The sequence below is a fragment of the Centroberyx gerrardi genome, chromosome 23 (assembly GCF_048128805.1).
Source record: "Centroberyx gerrardi isolate f3 chromosome 23, fCenGer3.hap1.cur.20231027, whole genome shotgun sequence".
Lineage (NCBI taxonomy): Eukaryota > Metazoa > Chordata > Actinopteri > Beryciformes > Berycidae > Centroberyx > Centroberyx gerrardi.
In genome coordinates this window covers 10,771,029-10,794,227 of record NC_136019.1, presented here as the reverse complement: position 1 = coordinate 10,794,227, position 23,199 = coordinate 10,771,029, and the positions used below count along the sequence as shown (strand labels likewise).

Here is a 23,199-nt window from a genome sequence, read left to right as displayed (position 1 = left end):
TAAGGTGATTTTGTTATCTCCCATGGTATTACTAAATTATTTTATGAGGTAAGCTTTTGACCCTGAGCTACATGATATTTTAAAGTTTTGCTGTAAATAGTGATCAGTTCCTCTTCCATGCAGAGGAGAGAAAGGCTGAAAAGACAAACCAATAAATTTACCAAGGTATTTGCAAAATACTTCACCACTTCTCCACTGACCAACAACTAAGAGAAGCAATATCTCAGAGGGATGAGGCAAAAGCTGTAGCATCTAGGTCAAGATTAGACTCAGATATCATGCTATATAGAAAATGCAGAAATTTTGTTGTAAAATTGAATCGGCAGAAAAAGACCCTATATTATAAAACAGCTTTTGAGGGATGCAGAAACAATTCAAAACAGATATGGCATACAGTGAATGGTTTGCTTGGTAGGTCAAACAGTACAAGTCCTGTTAGTGTGGAGGTTGATGGAAAGATCAGAACAAAACCAGTAGACATTGCCAATTACTTTGCTGACTATTTTGAATCAAAGCTAAATGATCTCAGGTCCAATATGAATAACAATGCCTCAAATGAATTACTGGTAGGTGAAGTAGACAAAAAGATTATGAAGGGGAAAAATTGCAGTTTTGTAGGTCCATACAGGATAAGTGCCAATGTATGTAGGTTATATGTGTCATGCATGTATGTATATGATATGTGTGTGTCAACAATTATGTGTTGTATAATATGAATTATTGTATGCTTAAATGTTTTTAATGTGGACTCTTGGAAGATTAGCCAATGGGCTAAAAGAGATCCAAATAAAATAAAATCAATCAAACCACTGATCCCTAGAGCAGTTTATCCTGTCACTTCTGCTTTTTAAAGGATTTTTAAAGTCATAAAATGCTCCTTACAATATCATGAAAATCCTCACATTAAGCAAATCAGTCCAGTTAGAGTAAAAAACAATAGCTACAACAAAGGTGTGACTCGTGCAGACAAAACCACAAACCACTTGAGGATGTAAAACCAGGAATGAAAGACAGAAGATAAAGCTTTGCTTACTACACCTTCTTCCACCCTAGGGGGCAGTGTTGGACTATAAATACAGGCTCTTGGTTCCATTTACCTTACCAGTAAGTAATAAGTAATCCTATAATACATTTTAGTGGGATACTACACAAATATGCAAAAGTATGAGTCGCTATAGAAACATTTTTAATAAAACATGTTTAATAAAAGATAAAAAGATACCATAAAATACAACAAGGTCACTGTAAACTCACTATGGAGACCACATACACTCCAGAAGTCCCTGTAGAAATATTATAGTGAGACAATTGGAGATAAAATAATACCATAAACCATTAGCCTATAAGGTCACTGTTCACAATTGAGCACCACAGACCCCAGGAGAATATGAATAATGCAGTGACTTTTTTTGTTAGGGTTGAAATCAATAAAGTCTGAAGCCTACAAAAGTGTGTTGAACAGTCTTTGAAAGTGCCTCTTAGCTGTGTGCCTCTTGTTTCTTGTGCCCAAGTTGCTTAAGCAGTGATTTGGGTAAAGCCAGGGGTGAATGGCAGGATGATTTTTTCCCCCGTTGTTTCCATTCTTCTGTGCCAGAAATCACTCATGCTTGGGCAATGTGTCTCCTTCCCTAAAGAATCTCAGCACTATGTTCATGAAAGACAAAAAAACATATGGTCTAAGTGCTGTTAAAATACTTATGTGGAGCCTGGATGTGGTTTTTGCTGGATGAAAGTCCAGCCTCGAACAGGGAATGTCCCTCAGTCACTCAACAAATTGACTAAACCAAGGCTGGTCTATGTTCAACACATTAAAAGCTCTGACAGTATGGGCAATGGTTTAAACTCATTAAGTGTTGAATTAAAGGTTTTTGTAAATGTATTATAGGTTTCTGAAATGTAAAAACGGTTTCAAAACTTTTTTTGACAACCTCCATACGTTTTATGTGAGTTAATTGTGTTTTGGAGAAGGAGATCTGCATGCCAAACACTGAAAATCTGGTTTGATGGTGTTCAAACTATTTATGCAACTTGATATTTATTGTGGCTGAACATGACCGCCAAACAGACTTTGTTTGCTCCAAGAAGTAATAGTAAGTAAGCATTGCTGCTGAATGGAGGAGTCTGTGGCAGGACCATAACAGCTCTGCTTCTGCTTCTCTAAACTAGCTGCCTGTTAGGTTTACAAATGATTTCAAGATTTTATGAATGCCTATTAAGGCTCAGTGAGGTCTGACTTCAAGCTACAACTAGACTTTTTGGCGTCTTATGAGCAGGAGGCAGCGATCCTCAGCTCATCCTCGCCTTTAGAGTTTAGGCTGAAGACCAAAGATGACCTGGTCTGGTTGGTGTATACCTTATAATAATAATAATATTAATAATAATAATGATAACAATAGTTTCTGTATTGCCCCACGATGACTTTGCCTTGTCAGGATCCTCACACATCACAGTGATGATGTCATAGTTGCCTACATTCCATACACTGGAACAGAGCTGCAGTGTGACACAACTTCGGTCATTTCACACATTGGATCAGTCAGTTTGTATCTGAACTGTCAGCTATCTAAACCGTCTGTGTGCGCGTATTCTTTCACTCACTGCAAACAAAAGACCTTGAGAACTTTTCCTTGTACCAGGTTTGTGAATTCTTTATTTTTATTTCATCATTTTTAACAGTGTTTCTAAGTTAGTTAAATATCTTTACATATCTTTTACAAATTGAGTGGTTAGGGTTAGTGTTATGATCAGATGTGAGGATATTAGGTGTGGATTTAAATCTGTACTTTTCAGTGACTCTCATGAATTGAATGTTTCCTGCTTTTCTCCAGGAGTTTGACCAGGACTCAGTCCTCAGTGTCAGTCATGGACACTGAGTTCATTCTCCAACAAGTCCGACTCATGAGACCGCCCTCTCTTTCTGAGAAGGAGAAGGATTTATACCAAACAGAGGTGGGTCCAGTCATGTAAATGTAAAGATGCATTGTTCATATTGAAGAAGACATGAGCATTAGATGGTGTCCTGTTAACTGATTCAAACTGAACACTAAATCTGTCTTGCAGAAGAAGCTCATGAGACAGTTTCTGCTCATGAAGCAGCAGGACGAAGTTCCTCCTCATATTTCTGTTGGAAACATGAAGACCTGGCTGCTGGCAGGAAGATGCTTCCTGGACGAGTGAGTCAAACTGTTCATTTCTTTGATTGCTGAACTGACAGGAAACTGATATATTACATTAAAACTTGATAGAAATGCACAACATTGTGAAAAGATCGATAACAAAATCCTTGATATTTTTAAAGGTTCCAGGAAATAGCAGAGAAGGCCGATGCGAGAAAGCTCCTCATGGCTGAACTGGTAAATACAACAAACATCTTCAACCCAACCCATATTTACATGTTCAATGTATGTTTCTGTGAAATGAATCTGCTATCAGCTGCATTATGTTCATATTGAGACTAACAAGTCCTTGATCTGCTCAGGTCTGGACTGCAGCGAGGCTCCACTGTCTCAGTCAGATGGAGCAGGAGCTCTGGGAAGAGCTTGACAGAGAAAGTCGCCTTTCACTGCTGTTCAGCAGAAAGGTAAGTACAAAATCCTCCATATTCTGTGTTGTACCAGTTCCACTATAGGAGCCATTCAGATTCACTCTTCTTCTTCTTCTCTTTCTCTCCCCGTCCCATGAAGGTCACACTGGAGGGCCTTCAGATGTTCCTTGCAGTCATCCGCCCAAGAGCAGAGGAGGATGTTCAAACCTTCCTCCTGTCCTGGAACGACAGGTTGAGCAACACCGCTGCCCATTGTCTGCCCAGCACCATTGACCCGTCCTCTACTGGCGATGCAAAACCAGCAATCCTCTCTGAGATGCTTCAGCAAAGTGCTGCCGCCCTGGTGCCAAAAGTGGCCAAAATTGCTGTGGAGGTTTTTCTGGAGGAACCAGAGCCAGCTGAGGACAAACTGTCCCAGGCTCAGCGTCCCATCATGGCTGCTGCTGGGGGAAGCAGGGCTGAAGCTGCCACTGCTAAGATTGGCAGACTGCTGGCAGACGCAGCAGCTCCATGCCTCTCTCAGTTTGGAGATTTCCCAACAAACCTTCTGCATGGCATCTCCACCTCAGTGGCCCGAGCCATGGTCACTGTGGTCTACAGCAGGTTCGAGGACAGGCTGGCAGCATTCAAGCTGCTGGACTTCGATGACAGCGTCTTTTCTGCCAGGGAGGCCGTCATCTGTGCCATCCAGCAGATGGACTACAAAGTCCAGACCGCCGCACCCGACCCGCCTCACTGTCACCTTGCCAACTCTGAGGGGCTGGAAGAGGCGAAAAACTCTGAGCTGAACACACAGAAACTCCCAGAGGAGATGGAGGCGTCCTTGAAAGTGGCCTTGGTCAGTATGGAGACTAGTGAGGATGTGAGCCTTGACGATGGGCTGAAAGAGCTGCAGAGAGGAGTGAAGGATTCTGGGAAGGAGGCATCCCAAGTTCAGGTCTCTGACTGCAGTGTGACGGCCGCCATCGTCTCTGAGGTAGGAGACAAAAACAAATCTGATAAAGATGATGTGTGGTATATGACTGAAATGTCACATTATAAACTGTTAACTGTTTTCTCTGACTTGTCATCACTCAGGAATCTGTGAAGAAGTTTATCAGTTTTACAACTGATAATTAAATCCTGTCTTTTGTTTTTTCAGACTCCAGAGGTTTGCAGTGCAGCGGCTGCAGAGAGTAGCGGTGAGTTGTTGATCATTTTGATAATAGGAGACATTTTTTTTAAAACTCCATTTTCTTTGAGACTCATATAAAAACATCTCTCAATACTCAGTACTGTTTTTCTCCACAGATGCAAACAAAAAGAAGAAGAAGAAGAAGGGAGTGCGTGCCTTCTTCCGTCGTATCTGGAAGATGCTGAAACCAGCCAGCCGCTCTTGCTAAAATAACAATCTCCACAGCTATAAACAATCATAGCATTTAAAAGTATGGTCATTTTGTTATTATTTTTATTGCATGTATTATTTATACATTAGGATTTTTTACACAGAAGCTGTGTGGAACAAATCATATTCAAGGTTTTATAAAGCAATAGCAGAAAATCATGAAAATGGCAAGACACAGATGGACCAACATGATCAAAACAAGACAAACAATTACACACAACTATAGATAATAACTCAAAATAACTCAGTCACTCATTTCATGGTGTAATATGGGGTGTGTGTGTGTATGTTTGTGCATATTTATGTGTGCAACCTCTTGTCAGACTGTCACTGTAAGTAAGGATGCGTTTTTTTCCCCAGTTAAAATAAGACTCAAAGCTGTAGGTTGACATAGTCTTTAAACAGGGAATCCTCTTCACATTTTCTGGACATTACTTAACTCTATATTAAAAAGTCAAGTTATGATGATAAAAATACTTTAAAAAAAATACGCAATATACCTCTTGTTCTTTGCAGTTTATGACTTTAAAAAAGACAAGCGTGGATTTGAACCCACAATCTTCAGGATGCAACAAAGACACTTTACCTACTGAGCCAAACACACTGATGGCTTCTTTCAAGAGAAAATAACTAAAGAGAGAATTATTATAATCCTGCAACATATGATTGAAAGTGCTAGCCACTTTATAGAACTTTGTAGTTCTCTCTATTAATGAATAAATCGATCACAAGGGGCAGAAAATTGCTGCTGCACTGCTCTCTGTGGGTCGAAATTCTAAAACATGTTGGTTTAAAAATGGGCCACACTAATTATTTTGAAAAAAATCTAAATGGCGGAAAATCCAATATGGTGGACATTTACAGTAAAGTGATATATGGGTTGGACTCAGCACCTTCCAAAGAATCTATGGACACAAGAATTTTCTCTCTATTAAGAAGTTATTGGCCAAAATATAAAGTTGCTTGTTATAACCCCACCATGTGGTCAATTGATGTAGTTTTTGTTGCCTGGGTAGTGGGGGGACATAGGAGCCCACCTGCCAAATATAGTTGCTGTAGGTCTAATGGTTTCTGAGCTGCGGACACTTTGAGCAGAGAAAAAGAAAGAAAGAAGAAGAATTCCAGCAAATAAAAAAGGATTCCAGCACTACGTGTTTGGATATGAAGATTTCAGCAAGTTCTCATTAATTTTAGACAATAAATGATAAAGGGCCTGACATACAATCCATTTCAGTCATAAGGTTCAACTTTGATATAAACACTCTGCAGGTCATTTTAAAACTAGCAGACTCACAGCAACTGTAACTGTGGGAACGGATTTCATTTTATGTGCCAAAGTTCTTGCTGGTTTTTACTGGTCTCACACAGACAGGAAGCTGTATTTTTCACTAGTGCATCACAAAAGAAACAGGAAGTTTTCTAACGCCAGCTGAGTTCGCTCACATGCTGCGTCTCCAGTCCTCACCCTGCGCTGTGGGGACAAGACCTCCGAGCTATGGATGTCTACCAGGAGGCCGTGGGTTATCTGGAGTCACAGCAGATACCAGGTGAGGGGGTGTGTGTGTGTGTGTGTGTGTGTGTGAGAGAGAGAGAGAGAGAGAGAGAGAGAGAGAGTTAGAGACAGAGAGAGACATAGAGGGGTTTTACAAAGCAGTTGTGAAAGCAAAAAGAGTTTGTTATTTGTGTTCTTTTTAATTAAAAGAGTTAATTTCCAAAGCATGATATATCCTCTTTGGAAAAAAAAAAAAATATATGAAGTTCACCATTCAATAATTCAAAAAAAATATAAAGAATCCAGTCTGTGTATCAAGTGTAATCACTTTGTCATCTTAAAGGGCTTAAAGTTACTTACTATCTTACTTTAAAATCTTTAAAATGTACCATAGTTTGTTTTCATTTTGCACTGTCAAACATTTTTGACGAGCCACTTTATTCAAATGATTGATATCTCATATGGGAACAAAACTAATGTGTGCTCAGTTTATGGGGCAGTGTGGAAGTAAGCCTGTTTTATCTTGCTCCCTTTTACTATGTGTTGTGTGTGTGTGTGTGTGTGTGTGTCAGTTGAAGTGGAAGCAGAGTCTGATGTCCTGGACGAGGATGTGTTCCAGGAGGAGACAGAGTCCTGCCTCCTGTCCCCCCTCCAGACGGAGAGCGTGGACTTACCCGACACTCCTGTGAGTTCGCCAAAGTTCTCTGTCTCTCTCCGTAGACTTTCTACATTTCCTTGCATTCTCTATTTTTGAGCTTGATAGGAGACAAATTTTCATCCACCTGAAACATCAACGGTAAATATCAGACTTTGGTGTCAGTCCCTCAGAGTCAAAGAGCGAGGGCTTCTTTCTAGAGCCGCCATTTTGCACCGTCGTTGATCAATCATACAGGGAAAAATCCATGGTAGAAGGGTTAGAGTTGAATAAATGACGGGTTAGAGTGCGTTAATGCTGAATGTGTTTGATTCAGACGATACGCAGCCCAGAGGAAATGTTGGAGAGGCGGCTGGTGGTCCTGAGAGGCATCCTGGAGAGTGAAGAGGTCTACCTCAGTGAGCTGGAGGTGTTACTGATGGTAACACACGCATACACACACACACACACACACACCACACACACACACACACACACACACACACACACGCTTGATTCTCATACTCTCTCTCTGTTTCTGCCACATGCAAACATGCTGTAGGTTCTCATTTCTCTCTCTCGCTGTCTTTCTCTAACACACACACACACACACACACACACACACACACACTCACCTGATTCTCATTCTCTCTCTCTGTTTCTGCCACACACAAACATGCTGTAGGTTCTCATTTCTCTCTCTCGCTCTCTTTCTCTAACACACACACACACATTCTCACTCACTAACAGCTTTTTTTCATGCGTATTACGAAGCAAGACCGTGTATATGAGCACACACCCAGCTATTGACGTGTCTTGGTCTGAAACCTTGAAGTCTATGGTTGCAGCCTTCCTTATTCTCTGGGCTGAACATGCAGTACTGCAATGCATAACGCTGTAGATATTACTAATACTGCTCAGCTTCCCCCTTTTATTGTGTCACCACAGTATAAAGAGTTAAATAAAACAAAACAAAACGTAATGTCTGACTGAAGGGATGAGACCTTTACTCTCCTGGAAATCAGGCAAAACTACCGGACAGTAAGGTGAATCAGAAAGTGATTATTTGTCAAATCTACTTTGTTCTGCCAATCTTAACTCATGTGATGGTTGGACAGGCTGGACATCAGTGCTAAATGATGCTCATGCAGTTTGATACCTTACACTAACATGATGTGTGCATAGATAGGTCATCCTGTTGTCTTGCATGTGTTTGTCTGTGTGAGCAGAAGCGTGCATGTCCTTGAGTGTGTGGTTGGTGTTGTGTCACACAAGATGATGTGCAATAATAGAATCCAGTGTCTTCGTTGTTGGGCTTCCTTCTTTGACCACACATGGTAAATCTCTTGTTCTCCATCAGGGATGAGTTCCCCTTTCCGTCAAAGGTCCAAATACAAAACTGCATTTTAGAAATCAGAATACTAAAGCCATCGTCCCTGCTAACGTTGCAAATTGATAATGTTTGTGCTTCCTATCAGTAGAGGTTTAGAGTAGAGTGAATTCTCTTTCGGTTAATGGTCAGCAAGAGCAGAGAGGAAGAGCAGACCTTTCATTGGGTTGTGAATCGAGCTGCTTAGGATATGAATAGACTTGTGCCAGGAAGTGGCGGCGCAAGAACGAGTGACTGGGTGCTTTTTATTGATTAATTTCCCCCTTTTTTTGCTGCTATTTCCAGCAGCAGCTATCCCAGTTTCTGCATTTAATGCTTGTGTGACTCATTTAAGTTGAAAAAAAGTGGATGTGAGAAATGAATCATAAAGTTGATGTTATGTTTGTGGTTGTTGCGCAGATATTTTCTGTGCCGTTTCAGCTCGGCAGTATGCACGGTTTATTGTGTGGGTGAGTAAATATGTCATGCGTGCATTTATGCATGTCGGTGTTATAGGGGCGGTTGGAGTGTATGTGCCAATGCTGAGTGGCTGTTGAAGTGTGTGTGACTAAGACTTCAGTGGTGTGTGTGAAATGTGAACTGTGCCCTCGATTCAACAGTTCACACATGCTTCTCGCCACCCTGTTTCTCACATCAATTGTTCACCACAGCCCATTTATGTGTTTTATTTCTGTTCTCTATATATCACCAACTCCTCTCACCTCATTTATTCTGCCTTTAGTCTCTCTTCTCCTTTTCTCTCTCTGCTTGTACAACTCATTTGCCCCTTTTCTTCATCTCCTTAACATTTTTTCTCTCTCATATCCTACTTCATCCTTCTCTTCCTCACCATCCCTCACTCCTTCAACCCCCCGTCCCTCTTCCTTCATCTCAATCTACCTTCCTTTCCCTCTCTTCCCCTCTCCACCTGCCCCCTTCTAGCCCATGAAGGCTCTGTGGGCCTCAGCCGGGACGTCCCAGCCGGTTCTGTCCAGTCAACAGGTGCATACAGTTTTCTACCAGGTGCCCGAGCTCCGAGACATGCACCAGTGCTTCTACGCCGGCCTGAAGGCCCGTCTGGACCCACACACACACACAGAGCCCAGTCCCGGTCCGGGGACAGACCTGCATCCAGAGCAGAGGCTGGTGGAGCCACACCCAGAGAGGGAGAGGAGCTCAGCTGAGGAGACAGAGATGAAGCAGGGAGGTTTTGAGTTGATGGTGGGGGATCTATTTTTGAAAATGGTAAGTTATACAGTACAGACTCACACACACACACACACACACACACACACACACACACACACACACACACAAAACGAAACTCTATGTGGTATCAATGGCTCACTAACCAATCCCCTTCTGTTACGCCCTTGTGTAAGACACTTAACATTTACACTAGGGACAAGTATTGTAGGATTGTATTGTAGGATTTCATACTGCTACCAGTTCTGGTACTTCAAATTTGATACTGGTTCAAAATCAATACTTTTCTTAATACCTCTCTTTGCTGAATAAATGGACATGTCATTATGCAATACAGTAAATTTTTTTTTGGTTAATATTTGAAGCATTTTGTTCCAAAATGGTATGCAAATATATCCTTTTTGAAAAATAATTGCTACCTTAAATTAATGTAAATATTTCATAAATAAGGATGACATCATCCTCAAAAGTGTTGCTATTTTGTAAGCAAAGGTCGTAGGTTGGATAGTAACTTCAGCAGTATTTCATAATGAGTTGTACATTAATGCAAGTGATCATTCTCTAAGAAAGGGTGTCCACGTTTTCACATGGCAGATATCTCAGTTTGGAGTGAAACTCTTCAATTGTTTTTTAGTGTGAGAGATTCACTCAGCTATTCTACAAATGAGTAGCGATTTGACTCCATCCATCCATCCATCCATCCATACATTTGCTTTTGCAGGTGAACCAGATTGGTGTGTATCGTGGTTTCATTGATAACTATGAGAAGGCTGTTGAAATTGTCCGCAAGTGCACACACTCTGACCATCGCTTCCGAACGCTGGCCCAGGTAAAACAAACACACACTTTGAAATCCAGGAGAACAGACTGAACGCTAAACTAACATATAAACTACAGGCACAGTCTTGTTAGTCTCACTTTGTTTTTCAGAGCATGATGTCCAACAACAGCTCAGACAAAGCTAGGACCAAATACACCTTTGAAGGTACGGACTGTTAATGTATGATGTTTTATTACATGAGTTATTGGTTGTCAGTGTTTGATCGCTGTCCTTTTTCCTCCAGCTCTCCTGTATAAACCTCTGGACAGAGTAACCAAGACCACACTGGTGCTGCGAGTGAGAAAACCCCTGATGACTCATTACAGTCATTCTTCCATTCATTTCTTTTCACCAAACTGACTACCTGCTTATAGTCCTTTTAATTTCAGTGCATGAAACCTTTCTTCTACCTCTCCTCTTTCTTCCCTCTTCTTGTTTCTCCTTTATTTAAATTAGCATTAGCATTAGCTAAACTAGCATTAGTCTGTCAGTGTACTGCAGTCCACATGTGACCCATATGGATTTTCATTGGCCTTATTTGTTTATATGTGTGTGCTCTCCACCTAAGCTTCACTTTGTAGGCCAAACACAGCTGAACCTTAATGTTGAGCTCTCTGTCCTCCTGCAGGACGTCCTGCAGACCACACCTGTGGAACACGGGGATCACACGGCGCTACAGGAAGCTCTGAGGCTGTCTCGCAGCTTCCTCTCTGGGGTCAACGAGGGTTCACAGTGTAAACGAGAGGTCACGCTCAGTCACGGCATGGTGAGAGTAAACCGTGCACACACACACACACGTGGGCGCGCACATATACAAACATTCACACACAAGTGCACATGAGCATACATACACACACATGAACTCGCCAAAAGTACTTACGCATGTGTTTTATTGTATATTTGCATGTGCACACACCCTTGCCCACCCTCCCAGTCTTGAGGCATGAACTCACAGGAAAACATCAAAACAAACCCCCAAAACAGTCACGCCCATATAGTAGTATTAATAACACAATGTGTGTGTCTGTGTGCATGTGTCCGTGTGTGTGTGTGTCTGCGCTCCAGAGACGACAGCTGATGCGTGACGGTTTCGTGGTGGATGTGTGTGAGGGGGAGCGGAACCTGCGCCACCTCTTCCTCTACACCGACCTGCTGCTGTGTACCAAGCTCAAGGCCGCGGCCAAAGGGTGCGTGACAGGTCTTCATATATATATTGTATATGTACACATATTTGTTTACAGTAATTATACCAAGGTATTGCAATTAATTTGACAATGCTACATGCACCTTTACCTTTAAAGAGCAGGACACGAGCTCAGTAGAAGAAATACACTCAGGAAAAGAAGACAAGCCTAGAAGAATAGCTGAGGCTCTTGTCTGCTAATACCTGTCCTGTATAAATGTGTCACTGTAAGATACATTTGTCTGTACACTTTTACACAAACTGATTATTCTGTTTGTGTGTGTGACTGTTTGTGCGTGACTGTGTGTGTTTGTGCATGTCTGTGTCTGTGTTTCCTCCCAGGAAGCAGGCCCAGTACAGGTTCTGCTGGTATCTTCCCCTGGCCGGTCTCAGACTGCGCTGGGCTGCGGACCAGGAAGGACCGGCCGACACACACCTCCGCATACACACCATCAGAACCAAGACGTACCTGCTCCGACAACAGCTGCGGCAACACGCGGTGTGTGTGTGTGTGTGGAGAGAGAGAGAGAGAGAGAGGGAGTAAAAGGAGTCAGACCAGTCTTGAGTTTTAATGCATTGAGTGCTATATTCAGAATTTGTGTGTGTGTGTGTGTGTGTGTGTGAAGAGAGGATCCAGGGGCCTGGCAGCTCGCAGCAGGAAGAAACTGCAGCAGATGGAACTGATGCTGCTCACACACTCACCTGTCCACAGACTGGAGCTGCACAGTCCCAGTGGCAAGGTACACACACACACACACACACACACACACACACACACACACACACACACACACAATAAGCATCCTAATCTATGCCTGATGTATAAACTGATGTGTCTCGCTGCAGAGTCACTCTCTCCTCCTGTCCTCGCTGTATGAACTTGATGAATGGAGAGAAGCCATCCACAAGCTCACCAGAGACAGTAAGATAACAACTGATGGGAAAATGTTCTGTCTGTCTGTCCAGCGACCATTATTAGAAAGGAACATAACTATTACTGTTAAAGAAACAAAAAACAGGAAACCAGATCATACAGGCGTTGGCGAGAAATATGATTGTGAAGCTGACTGCTAATCTTTTCATGGCTTTCTAAACACGGACAAATCAGATTGCTTGTGGTTTCTCCCTGATGTGACCGCCATGTTATTCCAAAATATCTGTCGACTGTTCTCAAAACTGTCAAATGATCAAAATATAAATTCAATATATATATATATATATGGCAATGGTTACCTAGAAACACTATTTCTGCCTCAGAGAAATGTTTGTATAATTAAAACTCCAGTCTGCTGATTGGTGCCTGTGTTTGCCATGTGTTGTTTCTCAGACATAGAAACAGTTCCTCCAGATCTGCTCACCCTCACCAGCGCATGTGTCAAACTGAGAATGACCCAGCAGCCACCACTACACAGCTTAAACACTGGTACAGCTCTCTCTCTCTCTCTCTCTCTCTCTCTCTCTCTCTCTGTCTCTGTCTCTCTCTCTCACCTCCTTTCCTCACCACAGGTTCACATCCTGTCTGAAACACAATCCAGAAAGTCTGGGCTGTTGCCTTTGATCTTTTCATGCTGCACTTCTCATTTCCAACATATTTTTTCTGATTTTCTTACTGTAATACCGCTCCTACCCGCAGACTCGCTCAATTTCAGTTCCCTTCAACACGATTGCATTGAGTGAGCTTCAGGACATTTCTGTTTCTCACCAGGTGATGAGGAGGACTCGCTGTGTGGGACTCTGACTGCAGCGATCCACTCTGCCTGCGGCCTACAACAACCAGCTAGTATATTTATTATTTGCTCTGCTCTAATTATAGTACATACGAGTTTCATTCCAGCTCCTCTTACAAAATGATTGATGGAAAAATAATTTTGAATACTTTTTGAAGGAAAGTAGGTAACTGTCAACCTCACTCTTTCTCTCTCTCTCTCTCTCTCTCTCTCTCTCTCTCTCTCTCTCTCAGGTGTGTATGTGTGTGTGGAGGTGGATGGCTATGAGTGCTATGATAAACAGGCCCAGACCCATTCTTCAATCCAAAGCCTCAGCCCACACTGGGACCAGGTTAGACCCAAGCTATAATAATAAAAATAATAATAATAATAATAATAATAATAATAATAATAATTTTACTATATGGCCTACTTATAAATTACAAAGGAAAACAAGGAGTCTTAAAATACAGTATGTTTCAAAAGTAATTGGACCTGGACCTGAACACATGGAACAATATTTAATTATTTATGTATATAAAAATGTATTCCTACTTCTGAAAAACTCAGTATCTAAAAATTGGGAAATACATTCTAAAGAAAAGTGGTCATAGATAGATAGACAGACAGATAGACACATACATACATACATACATACATACATTAAAACATAAAATTAAGTCTGTGTGTGTTTATGTCATTAAAAAAATGGCACTGAAGTTCAGCTCAGGCAGGTCGTTCTAGTTTATGGACCATGACAGCCGAAGCACAGCCACATTTCCTCTGGAGTCTAGACTGCAGGACGGTCAGAGAGACCCACCAGGATGTCAGGCTGTGCTCCGACTCACAGGGGATTAAAGAGTCTGCAGTGTGGCCAGACCCAGCCATGCTTTAAACATGATCAGTGAAATAAAATCTCCTCTCAATCCAACTAGTAACCAGTGTCGAAATGCTAAAATAAGGGATGTATGGTCTCTTCGCAGCTCTAGGACACTGCTGTCAGCGTTAACACCCTTACAACTCAAATTCACATTCTGTCTTTCAAATAGGAGCTGACTTTCCAGGTGGATGGGGCGCAGAACCTGAAGGTGCTGTGTGTGAGTCAGTCAGAGGGAGGGGAAGATGCCGTCCTGGGAAAAGCTTCTGTCAAGGTACGAGGAGCGTGAGCAAAGACCAAGCTCCATTAAAATGTCTGCGGGAGGTTTGGGCTTCGGCTGAGATTCATTAGATGGTCTGGATTGATTTAGCTGTCAGGGGGCACCAGTAGGTCAGCTATGTGTGTGTATGGTGTGTGTGTGTGTGTGTGTGTGTGTGTGTATGTGGGCATGCACAAAGAGGCAGGGCTAAGAAGGAAAAACACAGTAGAGGCGTGCACAGTTGTCTCCTACTTGTTTCCCATCCAAACCATTTATTTTTAGATTGCTGATGAACCAAATCTAAACTTCTACAGTGTTTTGCATTTTTCATCATGTCTGCCATGTAGACTTTTACATGTTTTTCTGGCTCTACTGTCAACAGACTGTCACTATCTGTGTCTATCTCTAACTCTGTCTCTTTCCAGTTGGACTCCACCACCCTGCATAAGCGCTGGAGAAAACAGACGCTCCCTGTGGGCCAGGTGGAGGTGACCCTGTCCCTGAAGTACTGTCCCCACCCCCTCGGCCCGCCCAGCTCACCTCAGCAGCAACAGCCCGTCTTCAACGTCCCGATTGGATCTGTGGCAGAGTGAGTCCCTGTCAATCACTGTAAACAGACCAATACTGTCGCTGAGAGTCCACAGTGACCAGTGAAAGCAGCAGTTGCTCAGTGGAGTTTTATTTCCGTCTCTTGCCGTGTTGCACAGCCAGTTTTAGGAAGTGAAATGGCTTGTTATGTGGGATGATGGTCTAAAGAGAAGCAGCGATAGCAGAAGTGTGGCAAGAACGGAGTGTAAAATGAAACAACGCATGTATCAAGCACCTGTGGTGTGTTTTGGATTTTCCCTCAGATGGATGCAATAAGTGCAATATGTTTGTGCGCACACATGTTACATTCATTGCACAGATGTAGCATGCAGTTGTGTGCTTGTGTGTTTTTATCCGTGTCTGTTTGCCTGAGTGCTGAAATTTGTAATGTGTGTGTGTGTGTGTGTGTGTGTGTGTATTTCCTCCTCCAGACAGGAGGGAGTGCTGGTCCCCCATGTGGTGCGGTGCTGTGTGGAGGAGGTGGAGAGGAGAGGCATGGAGGAGGTCGGCATCTACAGGATTTCAGGAGCCGCCAGTGACATCAGCAGCCTCAAGACCGCCTTCAACAGCAGTAAGACAGCTAACAAGCCAACAGACAGCATGTTGAAACTCAACATGCTGTCTGTTATGTTGAAACTCAAACTAGTTACAACTGTTGTTTCATATGCTTCAAATGCAGGAAACAACAGCTGTCTGTTGTTAAGATTTTGTGATTACATGCAAATACGTTACATTTAACTGCTCTCTTTTGCACTCTTTTCTACGTGGCCATTTTGACTTCAGTTTGGATTTTGGGTGTCAGTCGGCTGGTTGTCTTCACCATTTGCCAGTGAAAATATTGCACCTCTCAAAAGTCAGCACTTCTCTGGTTGAGAAAAACCTCTAGAGAAAACTCTTGAGACACAAGATCACACTTTTTTTTAAAATCAGACAGAGGGTTTTGAATGGCTTTCATAGACCCTGGAGTCATATGACTAAGCACCTAACCTTCAATTCATGTAAAAAAACAGAAAGAACATAACAGTTGTGAAGCTTGCCCATCTCTACAGTTTGTCTTTGGCATACAGTCTGAAGGCTTTTTATTATTCTTTTATATTCTTTTTGGCTTTAAAAATAATCCTGTTGTGATCCTTATCGTTTATTATCCCTATCATCGTTTTAAGAAGGAATCCCTTTACATTGCGAGGGTCCATGCAACTTATTCTGCAGGTTACAAGCAAGTGCTCAGTAAATGAAGGTGATACTGATCTTCATCCTCTGTCCGCCCAGATCTGCGTGACGCAGTAACCAGGCTGAGAACTGCAGAAGTGAACGCGGTCTCAGGCGTTCTCAAGCTCTACTTCAGAGAGCTGCCTGAACCGCTCATACCTACTGAGCTGTTCCAGAGCCTGGCCAGGGCACTGAGTGAGACACACACACACACACACACACACACACACACACACACACACACACACACACACACATTCTTGCACTGCATCCAGAGTGACTGAATCTGCACACACTCGTTTTCCTCCCCTTCAGAAGAAGCTGTTTGCTGCCATTAATTCTTGTCCAGTATGAAAAACAACTTTCACAGACTTGAAAATTGCCTTTTGATTTTGTCAGAGTTTCTGTTTTATTGTTATTTCATTTTGCCCGTGTTGAGTGCTTTCATATCTGTGCGCACATTACATTATGCTCTGCTTAGTGTTAATCACCTGACACCCACAACAAGAAGTGGAAGTCTCTGCCTCAAAACATGTGACCTTACAAACTTTATCGTCACATCCATGTCATGAGCATTTGTCAGCCAGGACAGCAGTTAATTCAAAGCTTGGTTTGACACCATAACGTTTGTATTATAAAAACAACAAAAAACAAGTAAAAGATTTTAAAAAATGCAATGATTGGGGAAATGTCAGCTAGACACAAACAGTAGTAAATGGACTATAAAAGTAAACAACACAGGTTTTATAACCTTAATTCTAACTCTAACCCCTCAACCTTAAAATGGCAAAGTGACAAGCAACACTTCCTCATTCTCATGTTCTGAACTCAGCAGATTCATAAAAGGAAGATTATCTGCACATTGGATTCATCAGGAGTTTTGCCTGATGGAGACCTTAGGGTCGAACTGTTGTACTGTATTGCATACAGTGTTTAGAAAGGAGCTTTAATCCAGTGTGCGGATAATCTCCCTTTATGCAGCACCTGGCCTACATATAGGTTGGGTGTGCACACCTTTACTAGCCGGAACTCAACAGACCCACATGTACAGTATATGTGAATTGACTCCCCTGCAGACATCCAGGACCTTGACTCCAGACTGGTGTCCATGCTGTCTCTGCTCCAGTCCTGTCCTGACACCAACCGCCAGACCTTCCTCTACCTGCTGCACCACCTCCAACGGTCTGGATCAGACAGCAACACATCCCGCCACATACAAATTATTATTTACTGCTGAAATTCTTTTCATGGACCAGGTGGTTGAAGCCGTTCTTCCTCTCTGAACTCATAAGAGTCGATATTGTAACCTTATAAGAGAGACAGATGAAAACAAACCTCCTTCCAACTTTGTTAGTGGAGGTAATAATCATATTGAGTCAAACCCACATAAGCTGTTATTTAATCAGTTTGAAAACGATATAATGGGATTCTGTGATCCCATTTCCTCTTTTTCAATTTTCTCATTTTCGTTTCATCATATTTTCCAGGGTCTCAGAGAGGCAAGAGGTCAACAAGATGTCTCTGATGAACCTGGCGACAGTGTTTGGTCCCAGCCTCTTACGCCCCCCTGTGGCCAGCCTGGGGCACGGCGGCCCCACGGTGGATATCTCCCAGGAGGTGGTGGTGCAGGTGGGGATCAAGTAGTGGCTCAGTGTAAAGACGGGCTGGATATTGGAAAATTACAGATTTTCAGTAATGATAGTGATTTTAAGGAATCAAAAATACATAAATAAGTATTAAAAACCTTCAAAATGTGGAATTATTACAATGAAAATTAAAGTTGTTCTCTTGTTTATAGGCATATGCAATGAGAAAATCAATGGTGCATCATGAGATTTTATTTAAAAAAAAAATCAGATAGCCTGTACAAATGGAAAGTTTCAGTCCAGAATTATATATCCGCCACATGAAAATTGGGCAACTTCTCAAATTATTATGAAACACTGTTGTTAGCCAACCTAAGACCTTTGCTTACAAAATTGCCACATTTGTGAATTATTTTTATTTCTGAAATATTGAAAAATGATTAAAGGTAGCAATTGCTTCTCAACATGAAACCCTTCAAATATTTAGGGAAAAAAATATTGTTTGATTTAATGTGGTTTCATTCAGCAAAGTGTTGATTTAGAGCCAGTATCAAATTTGAAGTATTATCAAAAACAACACCCGCCCCTAGTGTAAAGGTGAAGTGTCTTGCACAAGGGCACAACAGAAGGGGTTTGTTGAGTTGATGCTTTATAAAGTTCTGCTGCTTTCTGTGTGTGTGTGTGTGTGTGTGTGTGTGTGTGCACTTAGGTCCAAGTGGTTTTCTTCTACCTGCACTGTAACAACCTCCCTGCAGCCCAGACTTCTCTTCCCCACGACACAGACAGTGAAGATGAGACCACCCACATGTGAGAGAGACCACCACCGCTCTGTCATGGCTGCTGCCACACAGAATTCAAAGAGGCTGTGTAAAAATATCAGTGTGTGGATACTTACACAATAAAAGTATTTATTGATGAAGTTCTGCACTCTTATTTTGTGCTTTTCTTTTGGCAGCTTTTAGTAACTGGTGAGTCTAGTAGAAACTTTCTGTGTTTTTTATTAATCTAGGACAGTGGCTGAGCATTGAAGACACATGCACTTTCTTAAAGCAATACAATATAGCATATACAATAGCATTTTTACTTTGCCAAAATCCAAGACCACAGCAGTACAGTAATATACAGAGCAATGCAAGAATGGAATTCACTTCCAAATCATATTACACAACAAAATAATATATATGGTTTTAAAAAAAAGCTTAAAGATCATTACTTAAAAAGGAATTTTGGCAATTAATAAGTATTCTTTGGTGTGTAAGGGTTCCATGGGCATGTTATGTTAAATGATGATATTTATCTATTAGATCATGATGGATTCAGTCGGAGCCTGTCTATTTTCATTGTCTATTTGCAGCGTGTTTGTGTTATTTAAATTGTGTCAATTGTTGTTGTTTTAGTTACAGTAGATGTGCATTATGATGCGTTATGTTAGTATTGTAATGAGTAGTGTGAATGTGTATTTTTGTATTGTCACCATGTAAATTATGTGGACCCCAGGAAGAATAGCTGCTGCTATGCAAAAGCTAATGGGGCTCTTAATAAACAAACAAACAAAAACATTGGCGCAGTGTTCCTGGTGTGTGTATGAGGAGGTGGGCCCGGTGGCTCAGAGGGTAATGTGAAGTTGAAATGTGGCTGAGGAACAGTCAGGGGCACAGATGTTGTAAAAAGGTCAGGGGTCGCCTTCCCTGGCCTGAAATCCAATCGGTTACGGTTCAAATCCAACTAGACGGAGTTCACCACGCAGCGTACACCTCGTAAAAGTCATGCACGCACACACACACACACGCACACACAGCATTTTTAGAACCAATACAAAAACCAACACACACAGCACATGTTCGACCCATCCGCCCCACAGATGGGGGTCTCCTTTCAGGCCGCTTTACCGCAGCACCTGGGCAGGGTGGGCTAGTGTTACCCCCAACCTCCCCCCCCCAGGCTTTTGATCGCTAATCCCGGACCCCCAGTCTGACTCTCCCACTACTATAACTCTAATAGACTGGGAACTGTGTGTGGATGCCATAACAACATCCAGAACAACGTCCCCGAAAACCCCCCCAAAAAAGAACGGCGGAATCACCCTTTTGCCCCCGGCGCCATAAATCACCTGTCCCCTCTAACACGGTGGCTGCCAAAATAAGGTTCCGCTTGACGACTACAAAGACAAAATGAGGTTCCCATTGCAGACTACAAAGGGAAGGGAGCCGAGGAAGGCCTGTTTCTGTGAATGGAGAGACGTGGCAGACGTTTGTGACCAAAGACGTGACTAGACGACTGGTGGACACCTGGAGCTGGTGGGAACTTTTCACCGGGGATGCAGAATGGCTTCATACAGTCTGTCTCATGTGGGCAAACAGTAATGAGCACTTTATTTATATGAAATTTCAAGGCTGCATTTCACTGGCGCTCAAAAAGGGATTTTTACAACTTGTGTGCTTTTACAACTGATTGTTACAACTGTCATTTGTATTAAAATCTGTTTTAACACTAGAGGTACTGTATCAAAGTACAAACCTGAAACTGTAACTTTCACTATATGAGGTATTTTCCTGACCCTTCATCAGTTACAAAATAGAAGCATATACCACCTTGTATCTTCCAAATGTCAACTTTTCAGGAACTAAGAAGAGCAGCTTTGTTTTCAGACTGACCACAATGCTTTTTTGAGTTTATCCAAAGGGTTTTTGAATTCCTAGAATTCCTAGGTAGTAGAATTTTGTCAACCCACAGAAAACCAATCCTTCAGTTGAAGTGAAGTTTTCACACAAAAGCAGTGATATGTAGCAGTTAATTTCATGCATCTATAGGTTATAAAAGCAGTTTCACTCCAATACAAGATTTAAAAAAAAAAAGTGTTGTATGTTATTACAAATGATTGCTGGTATGAGGGTAAATCTCATAATGAAGTCAATCTGCATCCTTTTAATTTAAATTATAACAACATTTTTGTAGGAGAAACCAACAATATTATTGAAATATGGAGTAATTCATATTGCAATAACTTTTGATAAATGTTTTTATCTACTGGAATAAGGATATAGCATTCTGGAAGGAAACACATGTATAATGAGTCAAGAATTTGGGTAAAAGCAGAAAGCCCCATTGTCCAAATCTTTTTAATGTATATGAGGTTGTATGAAAGTGGCATGGTGATGTGGCTATATTTAGTAATTTCTATGAGTTGAGGATTGAGAATTTCAATTTGTATGAAAGATAAAAACAGCACAGGCCACTGGTGTGTGTGTGTGTGTACAATATATTAATGACATAGTTCTGTGTGTGTGTGTGTGTGTGTGTGTGTGTGTGTGTGTGTGCCATGGGGGTGCTGTCCAGAGCCATGCCATGCTTGATTAGTCCTAATCTAGCTAGGAGTCGGGTTGCTGTGTCGGCGGCATGTCTGTATGGAAGGCATGCAGGCTGCGGATCACAGGGATTGACCCTCTGCCTCTCAGGTTAACAGAAGCCCAGTGTGTGTGTGTGTGTGTGTGTGTGTGTGTGTGTGTGTGTGTGTGTGCGTGTGTGCGTGTGTGTGTGTGTGTGTGTGTGTCCCTCCCCAGAACATTGTGAGGGTAAAACTTGCTGAACTTGGACTTGGGTTCTCAGAATAGAAGATTAGGTGTGAAACAAAGATTGTGTGTGAGAAAGAGAGGCGTACAAACTTTAAGAAGAGAGTGAAGCGAAATTTGAAGTCTCCGTGTGTGTGTGTGTGTGTGTGTGTAAAAGGAGAGAGGGAGGAAAAGGAAATGGGAGAGAAGAGAGAGAGAGAATGTGTTTGCAGGAGGTCTAGTTGAACTTTGGCTCTGGCTGTGGTGCAGGAGGAGTCACCTCTCGTAAAACTTACCCCCGGCAGGTTGTAAACATAACACCACACACACACACACACACACACACAACCTGCGAGTTTCATCACTATTTCCCAAACAGTAGGCCTGCCCTGGTCAACCATACTTCACGTTTGTGTCAAGAAAACCTGCTGCAGTCAGCTCAGTGTGAGCGAAGCCGCAGACAGCGCGCTCCGCCCGCAGCAGAATGCGCCGCGGCCCGCGGGCTTAAGTTGTCTGTTAGTGTCTGTGTAAGTGTGTGTGTTCGGGGAGTTTTGGGATCAAACCCACTGTCGACAGAGGCTGCGCTGAGGAGACAGCTGGCGACAGGTGCTTCCTGGAGCAACGCAGCAGGTGCTTTGTGTTCACACACACACACACACACACACACACACACACACACACACACACACACACAAAAATAGGGCAGATTGTTTTTCCTCCAAGACATGATTGTACATGCACTGACATACACACACTCTTTGTCTCTCTCTCACACAGAGGTTTGTATTACTATACTTGTGAGGACCTGAACCATAACCCTCGCCACTGCATGCCTAACCCTGAATTCCTCGCTGTGGAAACTAATGTTCAGCAGGTTTATTTAAAATGAATTATTTCGAGGCTCGGCTTGCTCAGTTTGTTAGGTTTTCTGCCGCTTTATCACCGATCAAACAGCTTCTAAGTCCTTCTATTCCCTCAGCCGTCTTTGTCGCTCTTTCACTGCAGCCTGTTGTTCTGAGTTTTTGTCACCGCTATGTCTGGTCTCCCCAGGCTGTGCTTAACTTTTTAATCTTCAGGCGCCTCCACTGGAGTGGAGTTTATATAAACGAAGAGCAAAAGTCTGTCAAGCAAGTTGAACTTCACTGTTAGTATAATGTTTCCTTTACCCTGACCTAAAACTAATGCTAATTCTAACCTTAACCCTAAACCAACCTTAATCTTTACTCTAATACCACATTCAAGTCGTATCGTATCGTAAGAAGCAGAAGAACAGGATGACATCTCGCTCCTACAACTTTCATGTGTTTAACTTGTTGTAACGCCTACATTTAAAATAATTTATGAATTTAAAATCAACCATAAACAAACTGCAGCAGACATTACTCGCTCTCCTTACATAGAGTTGATGTGTTACTGTGAACAGAACTGGTCATTTTGATTTCTTTTCTTTTATCTTGGACTGCCAACATCAGTGGATTTGCTGCAGCGCTTGCCGCCTGTGTTGACACATTTCTGCAATTCGTGACGCCAAGAAGTCGGAGCCCATAAAAAAAATCCCACGTCCTGTTTGTAATTGCCACTAGGAGGCTGGTGTGAACGTTTTGCTCCCCAGTCGGCAGTTTGTATTTCTGATAAATCCAACGTGACAGAAACGCGGCATAAGCATAAAATGAGGACTGCAGGAAGCATTAAATGTTCCCACTTTGGAGGATTTCCCTCATTTTTCTATCCTTGTGAGGCCGTTTGGACCTCATAAGGATTGAAATACAAGAACGAACACACACACACACACAC

General features: G+C 42.3%; 2 protein-coding genes across 2 annotated transcripts in view; both read left to right on the top strand.

Annotated features, from left to right (window-relative positions):
- Positions 1–23,199, top strand: part of LOC139927631 (transmembrane protein 272-like) — a 96,114-nt gene that overhangs the window by 12,438 nt on the left and 60,477 nt on the right. The gene's annotated exons all lie outside the window — the stretch shown is intronic.
- Positions 6,407–19,416, top strand: LOC139919668 (active breakpoint cluster region-related protein). The gene is made up of 23 exons (XM_078281717.1): positions 6,407–6,475; positions 6,993–7,105; positions 7,392–7,496; positions 9,366–9,528; positions 9,559–9,668; positions 10,351–10,458; positions 10,560–10,614; positions 10,694–10,746; positions 11,078–11,215; positions 11,515–11,636; positions 11,975–12,131; positions 12,259–12,372; positions 12,479–12,554; positions 12,960–13,055; positions 13,338–13,412; positions 13,593–13,690; positions 14,388–14,489; positions 14,900–15,063; positions 15,494–15,633; positions 16,332–16,466; positions 17,348–17,453; positions 17,759–17,900; positions 18,567–19,416. Exons 1-23 carry the CDS (start codon positions 6,424–6,426, stop codon positions 18,666–18,668), a joined length of 2,526 nt encoding a protein of 841 aa, XP_078137843.1. The 5' UTR covers positions 6,407–6,423; the 3' UTR covers positions 18,669–19,416.